Below are 19087 nucleotides of genomic sequence, written 5' to 3'. Positions count from 1 at the left end.
AGTGATACTGCAATCCCTTTTGTGAAAAGGGGCATCCCAGGTTTCTGTAAAGAAGATACTTGTACTTCTCAGGCTGCTTTGCTTCTCCTGGATTTTTCAGATCAAATTTTGGACAGAAATGTTAATTATAATTTCTGGCTAAACAATTGCTGGCTTCTTTTCCTCCCTGCAGCTGTGTTAGTGCAGTGTATGTTGACTTCAACAGCTGAAGTATCGTGCTTGCAGTGCAGTGAGCTGCTGATGTGTAAGCAGCTGCTGTCTCAAAATTACTCCGGAAGCCGGTGCAGACATAACCCTCTGCTTTTGGGCTTGCACTAGCATCGAGCACCTTGCTGGCCCAGTTAATTCACAAGGTGTTAATTTGTTCTTTGTTGACTTTAGGTCTTGCTAGCTACAGACATTTTGTTTTTCTTAGCTGCCTGTGAGGCAGGTTTTATGCAGTTGTTGCTGAAGTGTTTCTGAGATATTAACCTTGGAGAGATGGTGGTGCTGCTTTTGTTGTCAGTATTATTTAAACATCTGGCTGCTCTGTCATTGGAGGTGACAAAGTAGATCTATCACACTTTAGTACTCACTCACCATGCATTTACCTCACAGAAGATTGAGCTGGCAAACTATTCTGTATGTTACTTCCAGCTGCTTGGTCAGCCTGATTCTGAGCTGCATATGAACAGAAATGAGCATGGCGTTCCAAATACAGATGGAAAGCTTTTGTCTGACCCAGTGTTTTCTCTTCTTGCTGGCTGGTCCTGGTACAGCAGCACTGAACCAGCTGTAATAGTACTGAGTTAATGGACAGCTGTCACAGGCGATGTTGCAAAATCAGCAAGTTGTTTGTGGTTTCTTCATTGGATTTTGTGGGTTTTTTTGCTTTAAGTCAGGTTAGATGCAGTTTTTCTGGAGTTGCCCAGAGCCTAGCACAGTTCATTGAAACCATCATCAGTTTGTACATGGCAAGTCAGGTGTATTATGTTTCTGTGTAATGTGGAGAATCTAGAGTGCCTTGAAGACTGGGAGGGGTACTGGGATATTATCTGAGGTGTTAAATTCAAAGTTAGTGCACTGGGGGGGGTGAGGTGGTTACTGGTGGTACAAGCAGGTGTATTCTGCTCCAACTGAGTGCAACATGTTTGTATTGAAGCAGCTGCATAGACAAATGTTAGTGCTTCAGAGATCCTCTGTTGGAGTCAAGTGAAGTGTTTGCCTAAGATGCATTTGTTTAGGAGGTGACTTCAACTGAAGTGTGTATTGGAGGAAACAATAGGAGTAAAGTTGTCCTGTGGAAATCAGAGTTGGCAGATACTATAATCTTTTTTGGGGTTCTTGGTGTGCTTAGAGTCTTGGAGGGCTGACAAACCCCTGACCTCAGTGAGGACTGCTCTGGTGTTAGATCCTATGGTAAATCAATTTGTTGAGGATACTAGGGTGGGGAAAAAAACCCATGAAACTCCAAAAATCTGGTCCTGTGTCCTCACCTGCCAGAGTCCCTGACTGCTTTCATTTCTTGTGTAATGTTCAGCAGTCACCTGGGTGAATAACCCTATTATTTCACCTCCTTTCTATGCAGAAAATTGGGGACTCGTACCGCGGCTATTGTGTGAGCGAGGCAGAATTAGAGAGCGTTCTAACGCTACACAAGCAGCAAACACAAAGTGTGTGGGGGACGCGCCAGTCTCCAAGCCCAGCCAAACCTGCCACACGGTTGATGTGGAAATCTCAGTATGTCCCATATGATGGGATCCCCTTTGTCAATGCAGGTAACTAACTTTTATTTTAATAACTGCTTTCGAATTAAGTTGCCAACTGGCCATAAAGAAGGATCTTTATGGTGTTGCTTAGTGTTGATAAAGTTAAGGCACAAATGTAAAAAAAGGGCAGCTTGGGCACCTCCATGACACAGTCTGAAGCACCATTTCCCTCAGACCACAGGCTATGTTTTGTTGTGATTGTTTCCTTTTGTTCTTTAGAAATAAATTAGTTTAGTACCATTTGATGGGGGTTCTTGTAATGAGATCTTTAGATGGAGGCCCAATCTGCTCTGTCACAATGTGAAAGTTCTCATAAAGCTAAGAGCTTGTTCGAGTATGCCACAGGAGCCAGTAAGCTATTTAAATACTGCCCTTCAAAACAATTAAATAAATTTTAAAAGCAAAATAAGCATCAGCATATCGCAGCAGACAGACTTACTTTTTTTTAACTGAATGTGCAGACTTCACAGGTTGGTAATCACATTTAGCTCATGCAATGCATGAGTGAAATTACAGAGAGTTCATTCAGATATGAAACTAACAGGTTTTAACTGATAGAGATGACGAATGACTGGAATGGAGGCTATGTGCTTGTTTTTTTCTTTTTCTCTGAAGTTAACTGGACAAGTGAAATGTTAGCACCAGTTTTAAAGCTTCATCCATAAACTGTGAGGTTAAGAAAGCTGAGAACAAAGCTGAAACAGCTTACGCTTTTTTCCCCTCAAATGCATGAGAGACATTTGTAGTTTCTGGTAAGATTTGCTTGTAAAATGAGGTGTTCCACAGTAAGATATTAAGAGCAAAAATATGCATAGATTTAATTTTTTTTTAAGTATTGTAGGCTAATAGAGACTTTGATTGTTAAGTTGTAATATTTTTTGCTTTGCTCAGATGCCCAAACAGGCATTATATATGTTTCTAATGTGTTGCCTTTCCAATACATTCAGATTTTGTTTGTAACTCTTCTGTGAAAAGCATTAATATCGTTTACACCTGTAGAGAAGAGGCTGTAAATATGATTTTTACTGAACTGCAGTTTAAATCCCAGGTAACTGAATTGTAAACTGTGCAGGACAAAAGTGTTTTCAAGGAATTTATCCCATCTGCATAAGTGGAACCAACGTGTAACACCTTCCCTACTATGCTTCAGCTCTGAGGAAATATAGAGAAGTGAGGTAGCTCACTGTACTGTAAAACATGCACTAATCATCAAAATCTTTATTGTTGTTTTGAATAAGGATTTTGGATACTTGATACTTTTACAAAACAAGGGCTCTGTCAAATTGCTTTTGAGATTCATATTAGCAAGGACTAGTTTAAAGCTGTTAGGGTCTTCTCAAACCTAGAACTTCAATATTAAATTAGTTTGTTTTTAAAAAAGAGACAGGATATCTGCTTCCTATACATAGTATCCTTTAAGTTTCGTATTTGTTTATTTGAATGAATTTTTCAAATATTTTTTTAATGTCACACTCTAAGGCAATAAATTATTGAGTATCTTACGGAAACACATTATTTTGCTGTTGTGATACTTAACAAGGTTTTGGTTATATCAGTTGTGGCTCCTTGCCTGCATACTAGAGTATAGGAACTATAAATAAAAGATAACTAAACTCAACATGGATAAAATTTAGAAGTTGTTCCTGTCTTGACCACTTTAATGCTACACCTCTTACCCCTTTTGTTAGAGTCACTTACTTCAAGTATAAAGCTAATTAATATTTGTTTAAGCCTGACTGGTTTTGTGTGGGTATAGCACACTGAAGCTGTTATTTAGCGGATTAGATAGGTCAGACTTTCAAGTAGGACTTTATGGGAGAGCATGATCTGAAGTATTGATTTAAGACAGAAGGCTGGGAATAGCTGCTGACCTATGATGTCAGCTGTGGATTTTCTTGGTTATTTTGGGAATTCTGCTTCTCTTATGTTTATTACCTGCCTGGTGCTCCTTTGGTAACTTGCAAGGCTGCTCATCCTAAGAAGTATTTGTGTTCATCAGGGCAGAATCCAATGTTTTGCCTCAACATATGTCGCAGAAGTGTTATGAGGTGCAATAGGTTTGGGAAATGCTTTGAAGATGCTCTGTGTTCCTTACATGCTGTGAGAGAAGTGTTTGCACTCTATTTGAATGCTTGCTACACTGAAGCATTCCGCCTTCTGAAGAGTCTGGTGGTAAACAGAAGTAACTGTTTTGGAACTGTCATCATTTCTGTAGTTAATGTTTTATTGTAATGGCTTCAGTGATTGCTTGAATAAATAGAGGGCATTACTTTCTGTTCCCAGGAAGCAGAGCCATTGTAATGGAGTGCCAATATGGGCCAAGGAGGAAAGGGTTCCAGCCCAAAAAAGCTGGTGAGCAGGAAAGCACCTCTGGCCGTCTGTATAAAGCCACTTGTCCAGCAAGGTGAGCATTGTCTAGAAAGCTGGAAGAACTACTCAGCACCCTCAGAAAGGGCTCTTTCTCTGAGCGTTGACAGGGCGCTGTTTGAGGGTGATGGCTGATCACTGTAGCTCTTTGCTTTATCTCCTTGATAGCTTGAGGTTGATACTTACCTTAGAGGGAAGGAGGAAATGCTGTCCTGTTAAACTGAATAAGTCTGAGGTTTGATAGGTTGCCTGGATGCAAAGTAGCAGTATGTCAGGATATGAAATACAAGTGGGAATCATTCTCTATCTGAACATTAGTTATTGTGGTGCGCTTTAGTGACCATTTTTGGTCCTAAAACTTCTTCATCTTATTTGTTGCTTTTCCTTCAGGCTTTTAATGGCATTCATGTCAGTCAGTCCTCCTAATTTAACAGATGTCCTATTTGCTGAAGGAGTTACAGTTCTTCCTCTTCACTGGGAGCTTTCTTCTTATCCAGCACTATTGGTTCTTTTCCTTGTCCTTGGGCATCCTCCTGGGTGCTTGTTCAGTTTTCACTGAGCTAAGCATGTGTTTACAGTTGCAGCTGGGTATGTATGTGCTCAATTCTAACTTCAAGCTGTGTGAGCTACAGCCTGTTCAGAAATGGTGTTGTGCTTTTACTATATTGAGAGACAGTGCATTTTTGTAGAGGTGCAAAATCACCCTGGCTGAGTGGCTTCCAGACTGGAACAGAAGAGTGTCTGTGTGCATCTGCATCCGTCTCTGTTGATGTGTCTGTAACAATTACACAGTTCTCTTAGACACCTCTTGCCTCCTGCTCCACGCTGCTTGAACTTTTTCTGTATTAATATCTGATAGGAAGTTGGTGGGGTTTTTTGCTTTCCCCCTGAGGTCTATTGAAGGAGAATTTTATTTTTTTTATTCCCTTCCTTCCCCCCTCTGCCCTTGGAAGGATCTATATTAAAAAGGTTCAAAAGTTTCCAGAATACAGAGTTCCTACTGACCCTAAAATTGACAAGAAAATCATAAGAATGGAGCAGGAGAAAGCATTCAACATGTTGAAGAAGAACTTGATAGATGCTGGCGGTGTCCTCAGGTGAAACCTCAACTTCTTTATATATCTTGATAAATGAAGCAAAAAAAGAGCAATAATTTGCTTAGTTTACTTAATTTTTTTTACTTAGTCATGTTATTAAGGCTCTTGCTTAGTATCAGTAGTAAAAATCCCACAATGTCAGTATGACTGCTGTGGCTCTGCAGTATTTACTTTGGTAAATGTTTTATGTACCAAGCTGTGGAATTCCAGCAGCTGTTTTCGTGCAGGGAATAGATAGAAGTAGTTGTATTGTTTGGGGGGTTGAGCTGGTTTATTTTGCATTGAAAGGTGTGAGAGGGCCCTGAGCTCTGAAAGGCAGTATCTTCCAGCTCAAGGGCTATAAAAGTCACTCTGACTAGATCGTTTGTGACTGTCAGACTGTTCCTCTGAGAGACTCCTTTGCCTCGGTTGAGAATTCTGTAGACCCTCTTTCCTTCTTGCCAGGTGGTATGTACAGTTACCCACTCAGCAAGCCCACCAATATCATGAAATGGAAACTTCCTGCCTCTCTTCTTCACCCTCACATTTTTCTGTGACTCCTCCTGAAGAGGAGGAGGAAGTTGTTAGAGATGAGAACTGCACCCTGCCTTCTCGACTTCATCCTCAAGTGGCAGACAAGATCCGAGAACTGGTGTCTCAAGGAATAGAGCAGGTCTATGCAGTGAGGAAGCAACTAAGGTACAGAATTGTCTGGCATGCTCTTAATTTGTAGCGGTCTATCTACTTTTCATTTGATTAATTTGGTTTCCAACTAAATGGCAGTGCTGATGAATTAGTGAATGTATTTCCCACAAGTTGTGAGAGTCTGGTTTTGTCTTCCTTTTCCATTTCATTGCAGTTAGCCACTAAGACCTGCTGTCCACTTTAAAGTTTGTTAAATAAATGTGGGGTTTTTTTTAATTCCAAAGTCTGTAGCAGCTGCACAAATAAATGGATCTGAAGATCTAGCTTGCTCTTCTCATTGCAACAAGGGTTGGGAGAAGGCAGCAGTGTCTATAACAGGGGGAAATAGCACAATATATTTTAAATATGCATATTTTAATGTCCTTTAATGTGTGACAGAAAGTATGTGGAAAGAGAATTATTCAAGCCTGATGAAGTGCCAGAAAGACATAACCTGTCGTTCTTCCCCACTGTGAATGACATCAAGAACCACATTCATGAAGTGCAGAAGTCATTGAGGAATGGCGACACAGTGTATAATTCAGAAAGTATCCCAGCAACGGTACGTTGGCCTCAGGATTTCTTTTTATCTTTGGAATTAAATACTAGAAGTCTTATTTTTAATTTTTACCACTTGGCTGCATTTTGTCCAAAATTCTGTATGGCTTTATAATTCCAGCAGCAATATTTTCAGTGGAACCTCTGGCTGAGTAAGATTGGATTTAGTGTGATTAAAAACTTGTGACCTTATTCAGTGTTCAGCATTAGATTGCTATTAGTTGATTAACAAATTATCCAATACTAGCACTCCATGATGACTTCATGAACTGGAAGCCGTATGGTGTATACGAATCAACATGCTTCAGAAAACTTTATTAATGGCTTTGTTATTGTCTGTGTTTTGGAGAAGTTACTACTACTTTTCAGTATCTGAGAACTTGGGATTAAGTATGTCTCAGGTGTGGTCTAAACTAGGGCTTGCACAACATTTGTAATGTGTAAGTATTAATTGCACTTTATAGCAGATGAAGTAAGCATGAAGTAGACTTAAGAATGCTCAGTAACTCTTACGTGTTGTCCCTTAATGTTTTTCCACTTACTGAGTAATAAGGGATACAGAGTGATCCGTGTTTTCCTAGTTTTCCCAGTTAATAGACTGACTGCTAAGAAATTGCTGATTTAAAATCAGCTTTGAAAATCTGTACTGTTGAATCATGCTGTGTCATCAGTCTTTTCCCTCTCCCAACACTGCTCTTGGCTCAGGTGAATGGATGGGACTTACTAGTTAGCCAAATGGTTTGAATATTTTCTATTTTAAGTCTTTGAACTGTCATCAGACTTTAGCCTTCCTGATATAGTCCATGTTAAAAAATCTTTTACAGTTTTTGTTTCTGTTTTTTCATGATCCTTGGATTATGCTTCTGAAATGCATAGTTACAAGAAAAAAAGGAAGTGTAATTTTAGACATAGTTTTCCTATGAGTCCTGTATTGAACTTGTCTTCCTTTAGTAGGCAAACTTGCACCCTTTCTGAGAACTGAGATCTTTTTCCTTTCAGCTGCAGTGGACCACAGACAGTGGGAATGTTCTCACAGAAACAGTGACTGTTACGTTTGCCTCACCACCTTCAGATGGTAGGACTGCATTAATAACTTAGCTGTCTCCAGATGTGATTTGTTTTATTAGCTATGTCACAGAAGTTCACTTTCCTTCCAGGGAGGTTGCTGTCATATTTTATCACTCAACTGAACTTAAGAAGGATTATTTTGTTGTGATTAATGTGGCATACTTTTTTTTTGCTGTTTGGCTGCATGTGTGGAAACATGCATGCAGTTGTGATGGGGTTGGTGGAAGTATGAAAACGACAAATTTGGCTTTTATTTACCATTCTCAAGCAACTGAAGATTTTAACAGGATGGTTATGTGGAAATAACTTTGACATGGATGGAGGTGCTAATGACACCTGTGTAGAGAGAATTAAAGCCCTACTCAACAGGTATGTCTGTCAGGGCGCAGAATAACCAGGAGCCAAGTGGGTACCTGAGCTTTTTGATGATTTATGCTTCCCACATGCTTAAACATCTTGCTAAAAAGGACTTTAATGCATACTGGGATTCCTGCTTCTCACAAGGTCATTGGCTTGATGAGTTCCACTGCTGGGATCAAGTCCTGAACAATGAAAACTGTATTTCTGTTTGCAGAATTGAGACCACTCTTTCCCATTTTTCTTAATTCTTAGACTTGAAATAAAACACAGGTGTTTAGTGGCATCACGGCTGTGAGGTATGTTTCTTCAATTCTGTACATGGTGTAACTTCTTTATTCATGTGTGAAGCCAAAGTAGCATCTCTTCCCAGTGATTGCTGAGCCAGCTAACAGAGTATTAAACTTCCTCCCTCTTTGCTGCAAAATCAGAGAGTGGATTTCTGTAGAAACTTAAGTTTTATGCATTTGTGGTTGAAGGTCTGTTTTTTTTTTCTTAAGACACTAGTTACACTACTTTTCCTTTGAAAGTGGGTTCCTGCTACTATTGCTTTGACTTAAAAAAATGTACTAATGCAAACTGTAGGTGTGTTTAACTAGATCTACTTGCTACCCGTGTTGTTAGGATTACATGTAGACTGACATGCTCTGTTGAATCGTGGTGGCTGATAATAATTTAAAAATTAGGTTATTCTGCTCTTTTCCCCAGGTTTCAAGGATATTTTGTCTAGTGTGACACCAAAAGAACTTTTCTGCATGTTTGTGGATGCTCCCTCTATTCCTTGTTTAATAGGTTTGATAAGAAACTAATTAGAAAAGTTGTTGGCTTTCAGCAGGGATATGATTGCAGTAAGGTGGAAGAGCCTCATTGTTTTCATATGTCAAGCTCTCATGCTGCAGACCTCTTAGATGTTTTTAATCTCAATGGCAGTGCCAGCTTGTTTCCTCATTTAATTGAAAGATAGTGCTGAGTACTTCTTGTTCCAGACAGCTGATAGAGAAGTCTGTAGGGACCAAAGTGGCACTGCCACTGTTGTCATATTTAAAGATTTACTCATGTTGACAGTTACCCTTCATGGTGGCTCTTGCCTGAAGAGGTCCTGATGTTTTTGGGTTTCTTTCCTCTTTGACCCCTGTCACTCTCTGATCTATTTATTTTCTTTGTTGCAGTAGGAACAGTAAACCCCTAGAGGTTTGTCTCACCATGTGATTTCTTCTGAATGACTTGGTGGACCTGATTTATGTGGAACAGTTCCATGTATGCCAGTGGATTTACAGCTAATAAAAAGGCTAATGTTGTGCTTTGTCTTGTTTGGAATTTTTTTAAACTCTTATTTAGTTGTTGCTGCAATTGATCAATTTGATTTCTGCTTTCATAGAAATATTTCAGCTTTCTTTTAATAACTGAAAAATCTAAGCACAGAGTAGGTTGCAATTACTTTGCTCTCCAAGAGGGATTAATTGGTGCTTCTGTTTTGGACTGTAAACAGACAAATACAGTCTTCCTACAGTGTTGTCGTTTTTATCATACTCAGCCTTCTTTCTTTAACATCCAACTTCTGCAAAGAGAGCAGCATATATGTACATACATGTCTTTTATATATCTATACTGATTGGAGGGGTTTGTTCAGTTGTCAGGGGAGGCTTTTAAACAAGAAGAAATCTGTCCTAACTGTCTGCTTCCTCTCTGTGGCACTGTAGGGAGCTCAGCAGGGGAATCAGTCATCACTAAAGCAGAATCCAACCAGAGCGGGGAGTCCTTGCTACCAGAAACAGCTCAGCTGTTGTCTTCACTGTCTTCCCTTCAGACCAAGATATTTGCACAGCTTCAGGTACAGTCAGGCTGTTTACAGAACGTCAGATGTTCTGTGCTGGGAATGATGAAGGTGAGCTGAGAACAGCAAGTTCTCTGTCAGCTAATGATCTCAAACGCTGGCTGGGTAACACGGACTTGGAAATAGCTGTCAACTCTTACTTGGGTCTCTATTGAATGTCACATTTAGTGCATAGCTGTGGTGCAGGGGATCTCACTACCGTCTTTTGAAGTTAGGGTGAAGGCAAAACCAAGAAGTTGGACATAGTGGGCTTTGTGGAATAATTGCTGGAGGGGACTTAGAAATTAAAGTTTGATTCAAATTTTAAGGAAAGGTACAGCATTGAGGTAAGGTGGAATGCAGCTACGAGGTGGAAGGTGGAATGTGCAACAAGTTTGTGCCATGGCAATCCCCTAGGCAACCCTAGATGTTGGCAAAATCAGGGGAACTTGGTTTGCTAACTCTTAAGAAATTGTGTGGAGGGTGGAGCAGAGCGGGGACACCGTGGCTGCACGCTGTGGCAACAATGGGATTCGAAGGTACTGTGGAACACATCAGCTACATGTCTGATACCCTAGGCCATCAACCTGCCATCTTCTGACAAAATACTGTCCTTTAGGTGAACTTTGCTCATTATAATCTCATTATAATACAAAACACACCTCCATCCCAAAAGTTACCCACCTCCCAAGGAATGACCACCCCTCACTGAGCTTGAATATTCAAAAGAGATGATAAGTCAGAAGTCAGAAGCTGTCCAGCTAAATGCAGATTCCTCCTCCTGTAAACACTGGTACATTAGTTCCTCTGCCTTCTTTTTCACAGGAATTACAGCTGCAGTCAACTTTTACCTCCCCAAATGGATCAACAGCCCTGATAGCTGTAAATAACCATTCCCCGCCCAGCCCTGCAAGTCTCCTGGATTCCACAGGGAGTGCAGTAACCAACCATTCTCTAGTACTTAGTCAGGGACACTGTCTGCAAGCAGGTGCTGGCCTAACACAGCATAGTGCTGCTGCCCCTGCTTTTGGGACTCCATCTGCCTCTGATCAGAGTCTGGTCACCATGGGCCGGCTGGTAGCAGTTGGAGGGGCAGATGACTCCAGAAACCTAGAAGGAGGAATCCATCAGATTCTCTTGGGAGATGTACACACTATTCCCGTACGGATTGTGGACAGCCATCCAGCACTGAGTAAGTTGCAGTTTTCCCAATAATATGTAAATATAGAAAAAACAGTGAATTTTTTTCTGTGAGTCTTGAAGAAAGGAGAGAAATGTGTTGATAATGGGGAACTCCAGCACAGACTTCTTTCAGCTCATTCTAATTAGTTTTCACTGTGAAAATACAATAACTGCAGAACGAAACAAAACTTAGTTTTTTGGACTTTGGAGAGCAGGAGGACAAAAACAGTCTGCACTGAAGAGGGAATAATATGACAGAGCTTATTGGGAGAGAACACCATACACTTAAAGTTAGCAGTTCAGTCAGTGTGTATTTCAAGATATTTTCTTCTGTCTGTGTGCATGCACTTATGCACATGTGCTTGGTTAAAATTATCCTGTATGTTCTGGATTTTCTTTTGTCCAAGTGCAAACATAAAATAAGTTATTTCCTGCTGAAAATGGCTGTGCAGTCATTGAGAAGTGGCCAGTCATGCATGAAGTGTAACTCATTCGCTAAATCAACATGCTGTAGAGTTATTTTTTTCAGCAGTAGCACCTGCATTCCTCCTTTCCCTTGGAAAAGAGAGGGAAAAAAAAAAAAGGTAATTTTATTTTTCCTTGGGAAAGAGAAAAGATGGTTTTTTTGTGAGAGTAATTATGTGTCTTCAAACATATTATTTTAAAAAATGTTTTAAATTTCTTACTCAAGGGGGCCCTTGCTGCAGAACATTCATATCAACTTGTGTTGTCTTACAGCAAATAGATGACATAACTGGCTGTCAAACTAAACCACAGTTAACTTCACAAATGCGTTACCTATTAGCTTGGGTTACTGAAATATTTTTTCTTTTAAATGTATAGAGTTATTTGGGTTGAAGTGTTATCAGTGGAGTTTGAACTTCAGTGTTTTATTTTTGTTTTGTTTTTAAGCTGGAGAAAATGCAGAGGGTGTTGTCCATGTGAGCCAAGTTAAACAAGAGCCCAGAGAAAAAGCATTGTCTGTGGAGCCGGCTAAAATCAGAGACTGACGTAGTTTGTCACCTATTTAAATTTGTGGAGCCTGGAAGGATTTTCCAAATCGAAGAACTCTTAATGTCTTGGAAGGAGAGGCAGGTGCTCTCAAAAGTATTGCCATTCTATTTTACATCGCATTGTGACATTCAGGTTCTGATTGGTGGCTGATGTGGCTCACTGCCAATTCCAGGTCATTCAGTTGCCCTGTGGAACACCACCTCTCCCTTTTTATGTCCAGTTTTGAGTCATTTGGATGCTATCCATATGGCCCATTTTGGTTGGCATTTCAGAAGGTCTTCCACTATTTAATTCCTTAGCTTTAGAACGTGGATACCAATACTGGGTTTGCTTTTCTCCTCAAAACCCTCAACTGTTTCAGTGCTACAGACGCTATAGAGTCTGCCAGCTCCAAGACCACAGAATCCAACAGCAAAGTGTATCAATTCAGCAATGGCTTTCTGACAAAATGGAGGTCCAAAATGCTAAATTTCAAAATTATGAAGGACGTGGATGCTTAAGAAAATACAGCTTTGACCTGATCATAATGTTAATGGTGTGAAGATCAAGGAGAGGAGAAAGGTGAGGTTTCCAGGTGGAAGTAAGGTTGTATAATGAGGAAAAGTGTGTGGATTGTAACAGTGAATGTTTGACATCTTTGAACTTATGTTCTGGCTTTATCTTGAGGTTCATTGCTGCATGCAACTTTGCATGTGGGGCTGTGTTAGCAGTTGGTCATAAAAACTAAAATCAGGAGTCTGGTTTCTTGGAAAATGTTGCTGTCGTTTCAGCTTATCTACCTTGTGCTTTGTGCACAGGTAAGTATGATTTATGCACAGCTCAGATAAATATTATTTAACCTGCTGCTGTTCATGATTCGGGGCTTACGGAGACTTTGCTACTAACAGAGAGGCCCAAGAAAACAAGGCAAGTAATGCAAATCCAAGCAATACGTACAAGTGTGCCATCACTATAACATTCAGAAACAAATTTGTCTTTTCAGTGGTGGCAGCTTCTAATACAAAAGTGGTTCATATGACTTAAAATAATGACCAGGTATCTTGAAAAACTGAATATTGTAAAGAATATATTTTAGCAATATTGAAGCCAAAGCCATAAAAAGTGACAAGCACTGAGTTGTGCAATCTGTGACAGATGCCACACCTAGTAAAATACACCTACAAATAACTTTGAATCAATTTAAAGCAGTGAATGAAATTAAACTGATGCCAAGAGAGATATAAAGCTAAACAATGTCATTGTTTGCTTCAGATGTTGAATTCTTAGAGCAATATTCAGAGTATTTTGTATACAACAGTATCAGCAGTTCTGTTATTAGTTCCTATTGAGCAGTTAAAAACTTTAGGTATTTTTTTTCTGCATGCTGTAGAAGAATGCAATCTGAGGACTTCTCTTTTTCAGACTTAAAAAGTCCAAAAAACAGAAAAAAAATTGGTTCATTTGTGTAGAGGAGTGTTAGGAATATTATATGAGTTTGCACAGTACCCTGATTTGCACCATGCCCTGAAAACAGCAGAACAAAACGCTGGGAGAAATGTAAAGAAGCAATAAAGTATCAGTTGGTTTTAAAAGCTGGGGATGAGAGTTGCAGTTCTGTTCATTGCAAAAGTGCACTTGCAACCTCTGCTATGAAGACAGGCTGAGAGATCTAGGGTTTTTCAGCCTGGAGAAGAGAAGGCTCTGGGGCGACCTCGTATTGGCCTTCCAGTATCTGAAGGAGACTACAGGAAAGCTGGGGAGGGACTTTTTACTGGGTCTTGTAGTGAGAGGAAAAGGGGTAATGAGCTAAAACTGGAGAAGGGTGGTAAGGCACTGGAACAGGTTGCCCAAGGAAGTCGTGGAAGCCCCATTCCTGGAGATGTTCAAGGCCAGGTTGGATGGGGCTCTGAGCAACCTGATCTAGTGGAAGGTGTCCCTGCCCATGCAAGGGCATTGGATCTAGACGATCTTTAAGGTCCCTTCCAACCCAAACTGTTCTGTGATTCTATGATAGGATGATTCTTCAGCCAATAATCACATTTTTGTTTCCTTAATTTTTGCAGAATTTCAGTTCTTTGTCTTGCAAATACCTATTCCAGTTTAGTACCATGTTGTTTTTTAAGTTAACATAAGCTTTCCACTCTAAGGAGTAATTTTACATTTGTTTTGTGCATGTTGTTAATGAAGAAACATGAACTCATCACCCATATCAAGTATCTATATTCAGCTCAACACCTCAGTTCACTAATGCCCACCTAAATTTTACAGAAAATACTCTATTATGTTTATTAATAAAATCACAAGTAAACAATTCCACTTAATATTTGTTGGAACAGAGTACGAGGCTGATTTTTCAGAGAAAACTATGTAGCTTGGGCAAAGTAATTAGTTGTTACTTTGTGTTGACATTGTGTATGTTTTTCTGATGCTTACTTTGTTTTCTTGTGGTTATGTTCAAGCATTTATTTTTAAAACTTAGAAATTCTGAGTTTCCACAGTACTATAAATGAGAAAATTATTCTCCAGTTTATTCTCACTGTTGGTTACCTATAGCAGTGATTGGCTGGCTTGACAAAAAGGGCTGTGCTTATATATGTGTGTGCAAAAACAACTTTTGGCTAAAATGTAGAGAAGACATAAACCAGCATATGGCCATAGCTCTTGTTCAAGTCTGGCAGCCTCTTGGATGGAAACCAGCAGTGGTTATGAGTCTTCTTTTGCCCTGTTCAAAAGTCCAGACTTGATAATGTGGCATGAAGATTGTTGCAGTTTGTACAAAATTTAGAGACAAATGTCTGTATATGTATGTGTATATATATATATATTTATATAGTAACTTAATGTATAATGATCCTATTCACATGTAAAGTACTTTTTCTTTTAAAGTAATGGTCTATGTGTTGGTTATGGGGGCTTATGGGGAGTAATATGAGGTACTTGAGGGCAGAGATCTCTGGGGATGAAGGAGAACAAGTAGGTCAGCTCCAAGGAGACCAGGTGGAAGAAGGTCCTGAAGGTGTGTGAAAAGCAAGGGTCCTGCAGGGAGGTCTGGAGAGGCTGCACTTGTTGGGGGTGCTCCAAGGCTCTGGAGAAGGATTGCAAGCCCATTGCAGAGGCTCCATGCAGCTCCTGAATCTGTGCCATCAGTGAGCAGGGAGTTCATGGTAGGAATTTAAAGGTATGGGAATAAAGGGAAGCTTGTCCTACATCATAACCAACAGAGCTGCTCAAGTTTTGCTGAGTACCAGAGGCAGCTAAATGACTTCCCATAGTGCGAGACACCCATTCTTAATCTTCTAATATGAAGAAACTCCTCTCAGACCTTCATCCCAGGTGTGTAGACTATCTTTCTTTACATATTAACCAAGGAAAATACACCTTTGCTTCCCAACTGTGTTAACTTCCTGCTCTCCTCATCCCTCTGACTGCAGCTCAGGCTACCTCAAGCATTGTCCCTGTCCATCCAAGTCTCTCTTGTTCACACTTAGAAAGGGCTTCCACCCAAGTCTCATGCCCACAGACCCTCCAGTTCTCCGTGTTTTTCACTGTTACTCTGTTGAAGCAGCTGGCCAGTTCACTGCACGAGTAAACACTGGTGAGATTTGTTCCTGTCAGGTTTTTTTCATGTCTCCCCAGGATCCTAAATCCGTAAGTTCCTTTTAATTTCATTAAGTTTTTTCCTTGCTTGCTTTGGGGCATATTAACCTTACCTGGATGAATATCAGGCAGCAACATATTGCAGGACATTTGTTACATTTGCAGCAACTGAAAAGATTTGAGAAAACAAAGAGAAAAGGATTATTTCTGCCAGTTTTAGTGCTGGCCACTTTTATGCCACCTGAGTTTCTGATTCTGGCTGTGGATGGTTAGCTGGCTGTAGACTTGTCTGTTAGCAAAATTACAATTTGCTCCCTTAAGCCTAGCAAAACAGATATATTCTCAGAAGGTCAGGCAGGAAGAATCTGTTGTATTAGGGACAGAAAGTGTGATATAGCTGAGTATGGTGCTGTGAAAAGTTACTGCTCTTTGTGGATCTCTAATAAGAAAATTCTCCTTGATTTGCCCTCCCTTCTGAACAAAGCTTTGCAGGAATAAACTTCAGAGCCAGTAAAGATTATCTTTTCCCAGCAACAGTTCACCTCATTAATGAATGAAGAAAGTGTTGTGTAAAACAGGCTGTGTTGATTTTTTTAGGTCAGAAACTATTCCAGCAGTTCTATCCACCAATCATCAACTAAGGTATGATTTGGGGGGAGAAGGAGGGGAAGGCAAAAATGTCACATGACTAGAGTGTATGTGGGTTGGGTTTTTTTCCCCAATGTGAGCTGTTATGCCTTAGTCTTTCATTCCATTTCTAATGCATGTGGCAGATGTTGTGTTTATTTTCTGAAGTGATTCGATGTGCTTTTGGAGTGACCATAAACAGCACTGCTGTATCAGAAAGCATTTGTGGGTGTGTGGCATCTAGGGCCCAATCCTGTCCTGGGGCATAAGGCATTTCAAAAGCATGGAATGCTTTCTGGGAACAAATACTGAGTGTCCTTGTCCTACAGAGTCTCCCCTGGACAGGAAATTAGGAGCATTGGATGGTGTGAGGGCAGTCCTCATCAGTAATCAGTTAGCCTGTGCTAGATAGAAGAAAACCTGTGAAAGGCATGCACATAACCTCTTTATGGAAAAAGTTACCTTTGGATGCTTAATAGTTTTAAGTGACATATGCATAAGGGATTGTATGTCTCTGAAAAAAAAAAAAAGAAAAAAATTAAAACATTAATATAGTAGTTTGCTTCTAGTTCTTTAATACAGTTTTAATTACACTTGTCTTTGGTGAAATTACGTAGATATTTTAGGGCACATATAATCAGATATTTTAATGTAGATAATTGGAATTCATGTTTTTATTGCCATCCCTAGCTCTGCAGTGCAGCTCAGTTGGTCATTTAGTGTATGCTGGGCTTCTGCTGATGACAGTCTGCCTGTTTAAACAAGAGCATGCTGTTCTAAGCAAATTAAATTTCTCACTCTTCTGATCTTCTTCCTAATAGAGATTGATAAGGCTTATAGGAGGGTGAAAATCTGTTTGTAGTGTAGTGATTTTGTAAGAATTAATTTCTGGGTCCTCACTACTAAGAAACTAGAGAGCAAAAGCTTGCATATTACTGGGTATGCCATTTGGTCATTTTTCTAATATATTCGGTTTTCAACAGTGGGACAGTGTCAATATGACATAAATCTCTATCCTTTGATCAAGTGTTGATAGTCCAGTGTCTTCAGGAAAGATGAGAGACTTGCTTCTGCTCTTTGTAGAATAGTCTTTATTGCTAGATGGTGTTTAAAATGTAATGAGGCATGGCAATCCAGTGGCAGCAGGGAAGCCAGAAACAGAGACGTGTGTTGGCAGATGGGTGGAAGAGGGAGGAGTTCAGTCCTCAGTGCAGATGAACATTCTCTGCACTAGTCCTGAACGGTCCCCTCGAGACACAGCGACACTTTGTCTTTGTGTCCTGACAGCTCTCTGCTTGCCTGCTCAAGAGGCTGTACAAGCCTGCAAGGGACATGGAGATCATGAAGAAAGTGTGTGAGATCTTCTGGGAGGAGCTGCAGGAAAGGAATGGAGAAGGTTAAAGGTTGACAGTATGACTTCTGTAAAGCTTACATTCTTTAGCGGGAGGAATCAGATTTTTCAATAGAGAATAAATCTTCCCTTTCAGAAGTATTAAAAGTGCTTTGTCTCTCTGGTGTGCTTGACAAGAAGCCTCGTGGTTGGACAGATCTTGATGATTTTATGAGTACATATCAAAATGTTAATGAATGATTACCTATGTGAATGCCATCTTTGCATGTCATAATGAAGCTGTAGGTAAGTGGTGTCTCCTGATCTTTTTATTGTCTGGGCATTCTCTGAAGTAAATGGAAGCTCATTTTGTAAAGAAGTAGTGGAGAGCTTTTGTTTGAAGTCCTCTCAGACACATGCTGTTTACAGAGTAAGCTTTATGTGGATAATGTATTTTTGCAGAAATTCCTTACAAGGAAATACTGGTGTATACTTCTAACCCTATGATAATCTAAAACAACCAAAGCCTTTTACAATTATTTTTTTTCTTTTTATACAGGAAGCATTCCAAACTGTCCTTCAAAACCATCATGTTTAGAGTCTGAAAGGCTTGGCAGTTTTCTTCCTCTGTAGGTAATCTTTCATCTGTGCTGCAACTCACTGTGTTCAGGGTCTTCCACAAAAAAGAACAGCAATTATAGAATCAAACTTACGCAGGGGAAGGGATGGAGTGGGAGGCAGGGATGACACCAGAATCCTTACTTACCACCTCTCCCATCACAGAAGGGCTCTTCCTTTTCATTTGCAGAGCAGTCACTTGACAGCCTGTCAGTAACTACATCTGCAAACCACATGGTTATAAACATCTGTATCAACATCAAGTCTAGATGCTAGGAATTTTCATTGTGCTTGGGATTCATACTGCTTTAGTGAAACCAATGGTGTCATAAATGGTTAAGTGTCAAAAGCTGACAGCCCTCAGCTGTGAATTTGGTCTTCTTTGAGCTAGGGACACACGCTGAGGCTGTGCCCATGTGTTCTCCAGTACTTGTGGAGCAGAAGAAAACTATTCCATTTCTTCCAGCTCCCAAGAGCTGTGTTTGTGCCTGATGTACAGCTGCTTGTATTTTATCTTCTCAAGGATGGCTCGTGGAATCCTTCTTCCCAGCTTAAGGGAAGATGGAGCTTTCCCTGTGTGAAAACTTAATGGACAGTGTTCATAGTCTGAGTGAGGTGGGAGCATCTAGAACAGCCACCCTCAAGTATGCTGCAACTTAAGCTGTGTTAAGCAAGTGAAGAAGATAATGGTAAAAGTTGCAATTCTTGCAGTGCACTTCTCACATAGTACCTTTTCTTAAAACATCTTGAGAGAAACTCTGGTCCGTTTTTCTCAGTGGGAGAAAAACAAATCTCAATTCCTGCCCTCCCTAACCTTAAGAGTTTAACAGTGGTTTTGCAAATTAGCTGCAAATTTGGCCTAAAAAAAAATAATCTTCTATCCTAGATTTAAGTGTGCAGTGGTGATAGGACCATGCTAAAAAAAATCAGGTGTGATTTGTCAAGCCACTCTTCTTCTAGACAAATTTAACTTTTTTTTTCTCACAGGTATTTATCTTAAAGCTAAAATTAAATGGCAGAGAGAACTGGAAATTAATTATGTTTCTTGCAGATCACACTCTTCAGTTTT

General features: G+C 40.0%; 1 protein-coding gene across 23 annotated transcripts in view; it reads left to right on the top strand.

The window, feature by feature from the left end:
• The window catches only part of CARF (calcium responsive transcription factor), a 48303-nt gene that overhangs the window by 17771 nt on the left and 11445 nt on the right, over positions 1-19087 (top strand). For 13 of the 23 annotated variants that reach the window (XR_007889881.1, XR_007889879.1, XR_007889882.1 and 10 more), the window contains 11 exons: positions 1568-1757; positions 4032-4152; positions 5069-5212; positions 5657-5890; positions 6275-6437; positions 7433-7508; positions 9559-9689; positions 10497-10863; positions 11766-12428; positions 16041-16085; positions 17358-18033. Coding sequence is in view for 1 of the 23 variants with exons in the window: in XM_051623362.1 (XP_051479322.1) it covers positions 1568-1757; positions 4032-4152; positions 5069-5212; positions 5657-5890; positions 6275-6437; positions 7433-7508; positions 9559-9689; positions 10497-10863; positions 11766-11863 (1524 nt within the window). In the remaining 22 variants the exon portion in view is untranslated. Of the gene's footprint in view, positions 1-1567; positions 1758-4031; positions 4153-4675; positions 4704-5068; positions 5213-5656; positions 5891-6274; positions 6438-7432; positions 7509-9558; positions 9690-10496; positions 10864-11765; positions 14732-16040; positions 16086-17357; positions 18034-19087 lie in introns of those variants that run through there. The other 10 variants (XR_007889887.1, XR_007889888.1, XR_007889878.1 and 7 more) reach the window with 9 other exon arrangements.

The sequence above is a fragment of the Apus apus genome, chromosome 6, assembly GCF_020740795.1.
Source record: "Apus apus isolate bApuApu2 chromosome 6, bApuApu2.pri.cur, whole genome shotgun sequence".
Taxonomy (NCBI): Eukaryota; Metazoa; Chordata; class Aves; order Apodiformes; family Apodidae; genus Apus; species Apus apus.
The sequence above is the reverse complement of the archived record's forward strand: the minus strand, read 5'-3'. Positions and strand labels throughout refer to the sequence as shown.